The sequence below is a fragment of the Chrysemys picta genome, chromosome 1 (genome assembly GCF_011386835.1).
Source record: "Chrysemys picta bellii isolate R12L10 chromosome 1, ASM1138683v2, whole genome shotgun sequence".
Classification (NCBI taxonomy): Eukaryota; Metazoa; Chordata; order Testudines; family Emydidae; genus Chrysemys; species Chrysemys picta.
The window spans coordinates 196806681-196819077 of record NC_088791.1 but is presented as its reverse complement, the minus strand read 5'-3'; the positions used below and the strand labels follow the sequence as shown (position 1 = coordinate 196819077).

Sequence of the window (12397 nt, the reverse complement as noted above, 5' to 3'; positions counted from 1 at the left end):
GGCTCCTTAAGGCTTCTGGGAGCCCTACTGTGGGACTGAGTTTAGGAACCCTAGCTTCCAAGCTCTGAGGGTCCTGGCTTAGCTGTGGCTCCAATGGCTCCTGTGCTTCCACCTCCCTGTCAGCCCTACTGAACTGATGGGGAGCCGAGAGCCAAGAAGTCCTGGGAGTCAAGCCTGAGCCAAAAGCCTCAGACCATGGGCTCTCAGGAAGTCAATTTTCTTTAGAAATTTTCTAAACAAACTTTTCAATTATTTCTAAACAGCTTTTTGTTCTGAAAGAATTGAAATGCTTTCAGAATTTTGGATTTTCCCACAAAATGGAAATTCTACCTTTTGACCAGCTCTACCATATATGTCCAGAGTTACTCTATGCACCTGATGTTCTACTGCACCATTGCTTCAAATTCTGCTGCCACACATCTGCTGCAGTGCAGAACAGCACAAAGGGTTTAATTACATCACTTATCTACTCTACACTGACTTTATTTTATGATAAAATATGATACATGGGGCCCTCTTTACCTCTGAACTTGTCCTTGATTCATATGTCTTATGATGTCTGAATAAATATTTAATGCCAGATTGGATTCATCAAAGGGAAAATGGGAAAATATTTTTGTGTTTTAAAAAGTTTTATTAATTTAGGTCTGAATTCTTCCTTACATAATCAAGCGTAAGGATAGGATTTGGCCCTTAATGTATAAAATGAAGGTAACATACATTATATGCTGATAAATAATCACTAACTGAGTAATGAAATATTTTTTCAATAGAACTAGTATTAGATTTCAATAGCTTTACAAATTTGATGCACACAGAAATTGTACTATTTAAATATTTGTGTATATATAGTCTGTCATTTATAAATATTGAAATTCAACTATTACTAGAACTGTTGCTTATCTACTTCTGATATTTTGATTGTTGTAATTTCCTTTTACATTCCAATGCTAAATTAGTTGAAGAATGTGTTGTATGACTCCTTACCCAAACTGACAAAGGAGTGTTACTCTCTACACAAACCTGCAATGGTCAAATCTCATGAAATGCAGTTAAAATAATGTGTAGAAGGTTGAATACTTGTCCAAATGTTTTCAGGCTCCCTCTTCAATTTCTTGTTTACTCTCCTTTCTTTTTCATGATTTTACAATGACCCACAGAACTTTCTCCATCCTTAGAAACATGCTGTGGGCTCACGGCTCTAGGCATCTGTTCCTCCCTCCCAGCAGTATTTTTATATAGGCTCTAGACCACTCACTTGCCTCTTCGTTATTTTACAGTGGAAGGAAATTAGGACTACAATTCATCTATTGTAGAAGAAACTATGAGAGTTAGAATGGAATTTGAAGAGCAAATAGACAAGAACATAAAAACAAAGAAATTTTAGTGTATTCAGTGGAACATGAAAGACAGCATCTTTAAAACTGATAAAAGGAAATATACAACTCAGTTAGCCTCAATTAAATTATGTGGCAATGAGTTTCATGGAGTTGGACAATAATAGGATTCAAAAAGGGGTTGGACAATATATGGATAACATGAATATTTGAGGGGTCATAGCAAGAATAAAAAAATGTAATGAGCAGTTGTGGAGGGGATGGATCTATATCACCATGATTCAGAACATAAACCAATAATTAACAAGTGTTAAGGGGAAACTTTACCTGGTGCATATTATCCCAGAACTGCTCCCTGCAGGGTTTCTTTCATCTTCCCCAACACATCTGGTACTGATCACTGTTGGAGACAGGATGTTATACTACAACTAGATGGACCTCTCCACTGGCCTGAATCGCTATGGTAATTCCTATGTCTAGCGCTCTCTCACAGTTACTATGACTCCCCCTGCAGACACTGAATGACCTCATCTTTCTTTTGCCTTTGGTTCCACTGTATAATCAGCAGTTATAGCAGCCCCTATTGTGTCCCACCTAGTATGGTGTGAGCTCTGGAGCAAGAGACACCCATAGACACCAGCAATATGGATCAAGCAGAACAATTATTAGACTGGCTGGCCTTGTCATAAGACCTTCAAATACAGAGTACATGTAAGGACATGGGACTCATGATTCATTAGAGAGCTGTGGGAAGCCAGTGGCTTTCAGGCTGGGAGATAGGATAATTACTGGACTATACTTATCAAAACGTGTGGCTATTAGACCCAGTCTAACCTGTAAACAGGTTTTGGTTTAGGGGAGAAAGTTAAAGTCCAGTCTGGATTCATATCACCTCCAGGGCCCTGCAACTTGCTCCACATAGGCAGACCTCCTGAAACTCTTCAGTGGATGCTTTTGTGAGTGCTGGGGTCTGCCCACACAGAACACTTTGCAGGAGCAGGGCCTAAATGTGTTTACTTGTATTTATAGCATGTTGGGCTCTATGCTGGGAAATGTGGATAAACTTCTTCAAATCAGCTTTAGATCCAGTTTTTAAAATAAATAAATAAAGAAGTTTGTTTTCTGAAAAGTTTATGGGTTCATTCCAACATCTGTCTTATCTTCTTATCCTTTGCTTGTATTCATACTCTTTCCTATTTCAAGCTTTCATCTCTTTGTTTTCACCCTTAACCTGACTGCTTTCATCAGTTACCCCCTTCTCCTCTGTCCAGTGCCATCAGGTATGGTCTCACTGTTGCTCTCCTGACTAAGCCCCCATATTTTCTATTTTAATATTTAACAGATTTTAAGGTACAACAACATATAATTATATTTCCCCCCTTATCTCAGTTTCAGTTAATTTTTGGTACCTCATCTGTTCTGTGGTTCAGCAAATTATTTTTTTCTATGAAGCATAGTAGAGATAGCTTTTTAATGAAAGATACTGCACATTATCCCATTCTGGATTTTTTTTTCTGCAGTATGCATCCAAACAGCTTATCCATTGTGCTCAGCAACAAAATACATCTGGATCTTCTATTTGTGTGTGTGTATTATATCATTACAATTACTTTCCAGAGATTCTTTTTGATATGTGCATGTGGCTTCCATTAAGATGACTATGTACTAGATGCTACTTTAAAGTGAAGCATTATTCTATAGGCAGATGGATGAAAAGTTAGTCAGGAGTATTGAAAGTTGCTATAGGAGATACCATGCAACTGGAATATGTGATATTTTCTTAAAGGTATATTATAGCATCTAGTATGCATCCAGTTCGCTTGCATAGCATTTTGATTTAAATTGTGCATGGAAAAGTTAGGCTCTATGTAAGGCACCAAAATTAATGTCTGATAATCTTCTCTATTTTATGACACTGACCATTTGTATATACCTCTTCATCCTAAATCAGAAAACCTACTGGTTATACCTGACCATCTGTTGAGATGCAGCACAGCATATTAAGAGCTAGCGATTGTACAGTATATTTATTACTGTGAGTGTCTCTTCTTTGGAGATGAATATTAAAATATGTTAAACAATATTTCAGTTCTAATTATAGAGAATAGCTCTTATAGTTAAATGAACAATGGTGACTTCCACTTTTTTTTTCATTCTCTATCCTGTTACAATCAGTTTTATTCCCTACTTTAAAATGTGGCTATAATTAGAAATCTGACTATATAGAAATGGCTCCATCTTCTTCCTGTATGTATTCAGTTCATATCTGTTTGCTTTACTAAAAAAAAAAAAAAAATCAAGTTTTAACTATGGCTGAACCAACCTTGAAGGATCTGTTTCATGTGTGTTACTCTGAACCAGCACCTGTAATATCTGTTTGCCTGGGCTGGCTGTAAGCCATCCCCTGTCAGTCTGCTTGAAGATTCAGATTCGTAAACCTACAAGATCCTTTCAACCTGCCTCCTGAGATTTCCCCAGAAATCCCTCTCCACTTAGCTTTGCTGTCTTTTAGGTGGACAATCTGCTTTTCCTGATACCTAAGGGGTCTAGAGGATCTCTCCTATTGAGGTCTTCTGGGGGTACCAGACCAATCCTCATCTTTCTTTGTGGGGGTCACCATGAAGGGTCACTTGTTCCAACCCATTATGGTCTTCAAAGAGGTATCAGGAAACAACTTATTCTTTCCTTATCACCCACCCCCTTAGTGGGCAGGAGAAGTAAGGAAACCCTCCCTCTTACACAGCCAACCACCATAAGATTGAGCAGCAGAAGTAGATAGCACCCTGTAAAGATTAGCTTTGTGGTTGCTAGGGGTTCTTTATACCCAACACAAGATAATACATTTTGCAGATAAAGGTTAGTATTGAACTCTCTGGCAGATGTTTAATCTGGCCTGATACACAATAGATACCTTTTTAAAACTTGGCAGTTACCCTGGATAACTTTAGTTTAATGTTTATAGAATTCAAGCTGTAGTGATGTGCAAATGCAGATAATAATGCAACCTTACCTATTTGTCTAAGGTAGAACTGGCTAGTTTTTAGCGTAAATACTATATGTATATTAAATGCAAAAATATATAATGCACTGGTATGGTTGTACAGTTAAAAAAAAAATCCCAGTTTCTAGAAATGTAGAAGTAAAGCTTTCCACTGCCATGTTCTCAAACACAGAACAGTAGGGAGATGCTGTTGTATTAGAGGTCTTATACTTTGGATGAAACAGAGTGAGGTTCCTTCTGCTTATTTCTGGCTTTCTGGGTAAAAGGTAAATGATCTCCTGGCTTTCCTTCTTAAAAGAATAGGGGGATAACTTCCTGTTCTGGCCAGTATTTACCCTCTCAGTATAACAAGATCTATTGTCCAAGGCCAGGGGGGAGCTATTGCTGAGCAAACTATAGTTGACATGTTAGCCTTCAACAGTCTCTCTCCTAAACATATCCAACTCTTTTTACTAGCGCTGGTCAAATAACTTTTTTTCTACACATTTCTTGTTATTTTTTAAGAAACTGTGATTTTTGTTTTCATTAGTTGCTCGGTTCTTCTCATTACATTGTTTGATATACCTCAGAGATGAAAAATACATAAAAGCAAATTCTGTTTATAAATGCTAACAGCCTTTGCCAGACAGCAAATTGTAGTTACTGAAAGTTTCACTGAAGTAAATTACTGCTAGTATTTGACTGGTCTTAGCAAGAATACTGGATCAACAATGGGAAAGGTGATTTAATTTGCTTCTTTCCAGACTAATGGTAATCTTGCTGGGGAGTAACTCCTTTTTGCTTTGTGTTTTGAGATCCATAGCTTTTTGGTTGTTTTATTCTGACAAACACAGAAACAAATTGTCCTATCCTATATTCGGATCCAGTTGCTCTAGTTACCTCCATCAACTGTCATAACAGTTCAAAATTGATTGTGATGTATGTGTTTTACAAAAAGAAATTACTTAAAGGAGCAGAAAAGTCCTGAGCATCACTATCCTACTACTAAGTTGTAGGTGTAAAATTGTGATATGTGCAGTAATATTTTCTTAGCTGTTAAATACACATTTGTCTGTTTTATCTTGCAGTTTTCAGTGAAGATCTACATGCCAGCCTGTATTTTGTCAATGCATCTTTGCAAGAGGTAGTGTTTGCTAGCACCACGGGGACACTGGTGCCCTGTCCTGCAGCAGGGATCCCTCCTGTGACACTCAGATGGTACCTAGCAACGGGCGAGGAGATCTATGATGTCCCAGGGATCCGCCACGTCCACCCCAATGGCACTCTCCAAATTTTCCCCTTCCCTCCTTCAAGCTTTAATAACTTAATCCATGATAACACTTACTATTGCACAGCTGAAAATCCTTCAGGGAAAATCAGAAGTCAGGATGTTCACATTAAGGCCGGTGAGTATGGTTCTTTACGTTATAACTTCAAGTTGGGTAAGGGGGGAGACCATGTGTTTCTGGCTAAAAGTGGTAGCCATTGTGAACTGGAGCAAAGACTGTGGGTCTAGAAGAGCAATCCCTAGAGTTCTTAATAAAATCAACGGAAACAATATTGGCTTAGCCTATTTTTATAAAAGAGAAGTTAAAAGTCCATCAATAAAATGAGTTTCTGAAAGATGCCAAGATTCCCAGCTGAACAGTTAGAGATGAGCCATTCATCAGAATCTATTTACTCTTCAAAGAGTTGGGGATGGGGGAAATGGGGACTCGCCCTGCACTGTTTGTTTGTTTGTTTTTTTTTGGGGGGGGGGGGGGCTGGAAAATGGCTGACAGATCAAATTTTTGCATAATGAAATCTTCCTCTTATTTTGCCTGTCTTTAGTTATGATCTGGTTTTGTGACTCAACAGAGATGAACATGTGTATTGATATATAATAATAAAATGGTATTGTAAATATATAGGAATAGCTTTATGTTTAACTTAAAGTAGGCAAAGGATTTTTTGTATTGTGGGCATAGCAGTTTGTCAACTATTTTCTGAGTTGACTGAATAGAAAGGGGTGTCCTCTATAAAGAGAGAATTGATTTTAAATGTAATTAGACTCAAGTCTATTACCGCTATTCTACTAGTGCACAGAATTCTGAAACCTGGTATCTAGACATTTTAATTAATCAAAATTTTAATTAAAAAAAATTCTAGGGACAGCTCCTCAGTGATAGAAATTGTCAAAAAGCACCAGTAACTTCAGTTTACACCAGCTTAAATCAGCATAATTTATACCATCTGAGGATCTGTCCCCTAGAGGATCTGCAATCCAGTAGCTATATTAAAGAAATTGCAAACCATGCACAAATATGGCGCTTTGGGGTTATAGCTCTTCTTATGATTCTCTGTTTGCAAACAAGGAAAAGCCAGATTGTGAAGTGCATTATGCCAGTTAATAGTTTCTATTTCCTGACTTTTAGTCTTACCAATGCTAAATATGACTTCAAAGACATGCAAAGTGATAATTTAGAAGGTACAAAGAAAAACTGACATCTCCAAGAAATTCATGAAATGCAATATCCAAAACATACAGTCTACAAAAATACATTCATTTTCTGTGTAAAATATACTTTTTTTTTGAGTTTATTGAATCTGTAGACAAGAGATTTGATCTTTTTAGGGAGAGAAGATGCCATATTAACTTTTCTGTGGATTTGCCAATGCATCTCAGTCTTTACTTCCTTGCAGTTCTTTCCTTGAGCTTCTTTTAAGCAGAAACGCTAAACTGTTGGGTGGTTTCCTCATAAAATTTTGCATGCTAATGATGTTTAAAGACTCAAATATTCATTGCTTATTCTTTTGTGAATACACTAATGTGACTGCCTAAAGAAGACTGTATCTTGAAACCTTGCTAACTAAGGCTCTGATCAAGCAATGAGGTCCATGCAGCTGCAGGGACCTATGAAGCAGCTGAAAATGTGTGCATACCTCCATTGTACTCCCAAACGTGTACCGGTATATAGGTGTATATAAGAAGTAATTATGCAAATAGATACTTGAATGTGAAAGCCATTTTCCTGTTCCCTCTGTGGCTCGTGGGATTACCAAGACACCACCTTAGAATCTAAGGATAGTCTATGGCACAAAAGACAGCAATTTTGCTAATAAACAAACATCAATGGCATAAGCAAAGGAAAGAAGGGAATAACTATAGCCTTTGCAAAGTGTGCCTTCAGCTTCTGCCCAGCCATATTCCACCCTTTCTCCCCACTGTCAAAACAGTTATCCATCCAGATAAACAGCCAAGCCCATCTGGGCCTGCATACAGGGCTTGAATCACAAATCCCCCCTCCTCCTCACCAACAAATATCAAGAGCATTAGAGCTGCCATTGAGCCAGATACCAGGCTATCTCCATCATTCAGTCTCAGGGACACGCCCAATCCCACAATTCTGGGAGATATATACCCCTCCCTGCGATCCCTACAGAAACTGGATAATGTATTTGCAATGTATAGGAACTGGGTGATATCCCCATAAATAGTTTCGGAGCCCTCTAGTGGGCCTCCCTATTTTTTATTGCAGGAGCCATCAGAACCCTGCCAGAGTAGCAGTGTGTACAGATAGCGAGGCCTTGTATATTTGTATATTGTTAGTAAACACGGTTATTTGGAACCCAGCTACCAGTGCAGCCTCTGCGTATTATGTTATGAAGAGAGCAAAGAGATGACAAAATGTAACTTCTGGCAAAGACTACACAGTCCCCCAGAAGTTCTGACACAAAATGCTGGATCATATGGAAGCCTGAACATGATTCTGGCTTGGCCACAGCAGAAAAGAGAACGCAGCGATAAGTCAACATAAAACCTCTCTCTATTTGGTAATTAAATGCAGTATCCTGAGGAAAGGACCAACGACTGGGCCTAAGCCTTACCCCACCACAGGTAGAGAGAAACCCTGCTGCAAGCAGGATGAAAGCTGGAATGGCCTTTTGCTCCCCCCTAGTGCTGCATAAAGTGGGTGCAGTGCCCTCCTTCCCAGCCAATCAGAGGATTTCTTAGAGCTAGACATGTGACTAATGGAATAGCCTAACACAAAGCTAGTTCCTGTTTGGTCAGGAGAGGCAACGAATCCCTGGCATCCATCCTAGGAAATCCCTGGAAGAAAATTTAGCCTGTCCAGCAGTTACCTTGTGGATTTTTGTGGATGGTGGAGGTGCTCAAAGGGATGGTTGAGCTGAAATTTGTTTGGCTTTGCATGTAATGTAGATAAACGCTCTGGGCCAGATCCTTAGCAGGGGGGAAATGGAGGTAGGTCCATCTTGCTTTCAAGTTGGTTTTTTCCCCCAAGCAACTGTGAAAGCTAGAGACTTTTTTTTTTCCCATGAAAGATGAGTCTCATGCAATCAAATGACTCTGGGATCTGGGGCTTTAAGAAAAACAGCAAAAATCACAAGGCTCATGATAAAATCATGAGGCTTAGCAACATTGTGAATGCATTAAACAAAAAAGTTAGTGCATGTACACAAACAAGAACTGTCTCATGCAGTTTGGAACTGAATAATTACTTGTGATCTACCTCAACCTCCTTGGATATTGCAAATTCCAAAGATTAATAGTTTGGTTTGGAAATCTGATGAACGTGTGCCCTCTCCCTTCCCATATGCCAAAATGTCAAGGTCCAGATACTGTAAATCTCCCCAGCAAAGGATTGAGGAAATGAGATTAGTTCTGCCTCTGTCAAGTTTCACTGATTTACAGGTGTTTGTGTACATTTGCTTCTTGGAAAAATTGCCCTGGAAGTGGCTTTTTTAATGACATGACAGGTTTTTGTAACTGTACAAGTAGTTCAGAAAAAATGTGAACCACCTTGCACTATCCCTGTTCATAATATTGTGTCATGATACCTTCTCAAAATAGCCCATGCTCTGTGAGCTATCCCTGGAGCATTAGTGGTAGGGGACAGTTAGCCACATAAAGAAGGAGATCCTTGTGCTTTTTGAGCCCTTCACTGGAGTATGGAAAGAAGATGGTAGCTGGCTTCTTTCACATGTGAAGAGGTGTTCCAAGGAAGCTGCTGTAAGAGAACATATGCTTCTGACAATCCAGCAAGTCTGTGATCAGAGTTAGTAACTTTGCCTCATTATTTATAATCAGTAATATACAGTATTTTTAGACTAAAGATGCCGTCTTCTCTTACTACTTAATTTTGATTCATTTTATTTTTAGACCTGTTGACCTTTAAACTATATAATTGTCTATCCAGATTGTAAAACTGAAAAAAAAACAAACACTTTCCTCTTCATGAGCTAGTGGTTGCACTGTTACTTGAAACCCTTCACTATTTGTACATGCTTAACTTACAATTTGAATCTGGCCATACACACTTTTTTTTTTTTTAATGAGGAGCAATTGTAAAGAGGTCACCATTTTATAAGTCCATGGCTTCTTTATTCCAGAAATATATATCTAAATACTGGGAAGCAAATACAGCCACACCCACTTAGAGTGAATGTGCTTGTACTTAAATTTTGCTCTCAGTGAATTTTTTGGTTTAGTTTTTTGTTTTGTTTTGCAGTGGGAGTAGAGGAAGTTTCTATACAGTGGTCCCATAGCTCTACTGACATGATTACCTTAGGGCACTGAAATTACTCTCATTAGTAATGATGACTACTCGACCTGCCTGGCCGCTTTGCCTCTTGCTCCTTTCATCCCTTTGTATTCACTGAAACTGGCCTCCCCCTTTTCCAACACCTCTTTTGTAGCTGCATTCTTGTAGTGGTCTCTTCTCACACAGCCCAGATATGAATCAATGGTGGTATTGAGCTCCTACTGTCTCATTCATGCCACTTCCCACCTTTCCACTTCTGAACTGTACTCCATCAGGCATTAATCTCTATCTCCCTCTCCTGTTAGTTACTGTCCACAGGCTTCTCATCTCTATTTTTTATTGATTACAGTGCCTGGATTTCCTCTTCTCCCATTTATCTTCCACTCCCTACCCCCAAAATGCTCAGCTGGTAGATGCTGTTGCATCTTCCACTCCCTATCATCTTCCTTTGACCTTCATCTCTGGATCAATTCTCCAAGCTGCCAGCAGGGTCACTAGTACTGTTCCCAATAATGTACCTCACTATCAGAGTTTCCTTTTTCTGATCACTACCTTATTTCTTTCAGTGTTGCCCACTCCACCTCCACCCTCACTTTTCTGCTCAACCTTTGAGACCTTCAGTCTATTAACACGCTTCACTTCTCTGGAAATCTGAGCACCCTCTTTCCTTCCCTCTCACTCACCTCTGTTGATTCCACAGTTAGCACCTTCAACTCTTCTCGCTCTCCTCCATCCTAAATTCCTCTCTCCCATCCTTCTGGTTGTCCCACTTATCCTCGCACCAAGAGAAGGTTGGTAGCTTAATTCAACGGAACCACCATATGGGAATCTCCCACCAGTATTGGGGGAACCTGTGCTCCCTCTGGTAAAGTAGAACGCTGAGCTTCTGAAGGAAGTATGGTATAAGAACCTAAACAAGCTGGCATGAGACAGAGCATAATTTTTTTCCATGTGGAGACTGTTTCTGTTGGGAAATGATTTCCCCCTTGCACCTAGAATTAACTAGCGGATGAACACTGAAATGTGATGAGGTATAATATACTATTGGAGTAAGCAAGAGGATCTTGGAGTTCTTTCAGGGAGACCCTTCAGATCAGCAGTGTAAAATTATCACAGATTTACCAGCCAAGACACAAAATGTACTTTCTTACCCTTGCCATTAGGATGAAGAAAGTCTAATAATATTTTACTTGCCTGCCTAATTTGTCTTTATCCTGGGTGAATTGTGCAAGATCAGTGGAAGAACTGGAGCAGGGCACAATCCCACCATTTTGGGTTTGTGGCTTTGACTAAGCCTGCTTTAAGGCATGTGAAAGTGAAAGGAGTGATGGGCATGAGCTCATCTTCTGATTTCCCTTATAAAGGCCGAGGAAATGTGTCGTTTACATTCAGTCCTTGGGGAAATGATACCCACCTGTCTTTCCAGACAGGACTTCTTTCTATTTAATTCTACCTTGGCTTTACCATCTCACTCATTAACAAAAACTCCCTATTCTTCCATTTTAGTTTTACGGGAACCCTACACAGTCCGTGTGGAGGACCAGAAAGCCATGAGAGGCAATGTAGCGGTCTTCAAGTGCATTATCCCCTCCTCTGTGGAGGCATACATCACTGTTGTCTCTTGGGAGAAAGACACAGTCTCACTTGTCTCAGGTAGGCTTTAATGGCTTTCTTTCCCTATTGGATATGGTTTCTGTGTTTTCCATAATGCTCAATGGTTCCTTTGTGTTGATTATAGCTGAATGATATTTCATCTTTCCACTGTAATTAATGTATAGCACATTTAGCTCTGATGCATCCTCGTGATTAGGTGTGACTTGAAGCTTTGAGACAGCTCTGGCTTTTTTTAGCTTGCTCCCAGGGAAATTAACATGTATTTTGTTTTACACTAGACACAAAATCAGAATTTCTTGGCATTGTGGCGTAGTGTTGACTTGATGGGTTTTTTTTAAAGGAAATTCTGTTTGCCATAGAATTTTTTGTTTTGAGTGTCATAAACTGTTTGTTGGGTTGTGATTGTTTTCTAGTGATGAAGTTAGTTATGGAGTAAAAGAAATTTTGAGTTACATTTATTTTGGTTCTTTGAAATGATATGTGCAATTGACTCCCATATTTCAATAATATTTTTGTATCAGGTATGCCTATAAACAACATTTGGAAGCTTTCACAGTGTGAAAGCTTATATATACTATCCACAGACATAATATAATAACATTTTTGATGTAAGCCAAATATATTTATGCATATATTGAAGTTAAACTGTATGTTTATAAAAAGAACTATCTGCACTGCTGTGTATACAGAAAATTTACTTTGCTGTTGGAAAACTGCAAACTTTCATGAAAATAATTGAATTTTCTAGTTAGGACTCCACAAAACATCTACAATATGTACTGAAAGTATGTATAGATGCAGCAAAGATCCCATTAAAAAAAAAAAAAGAAGAATCCCATTGAACTGATTTAACCTCACAAACGGGTCTAGGAGTGAAATCCTGGCTCCATTGAAGTCAATGGTGCGAGTTCTACCGTTGACTT

The 12397-nt window shown here is 38.8% G+C and overlaps 1 protein-coding gene across 6 annotated transcripts in view; it reads left to right on the top strand.

The window, feature by feature from the left end:
* DSCAM (DS cell adhesion molecule) overlaps positions 1 to 12397 on the top strand; it is a 614601-nt gene that overhangs the window by 88674 nt on the left and 513530 nt on the right. For all 6 annotated transcript variants that reach the window (XR_010594753.1, XR_010594754.1, XR_006176627.2 and 3 more), the window contains exons 2-3: positions 5406 to 5723; positions 11367 to 11513. Coding sequence is in view for 2 of the 6 variants with exons in the window: in XM_005304452.5 (XP_005304509.1) it covers positions 5406 to 5723; positions 11367 to 11513 (465 nt within the window). In the remaining 4 variants the exon portion in view is untranslated. The remainder of the gene's footprint in view (positions 1 to 5405; positions 5724 to 11366; positions 11514 to 12397) is intronic.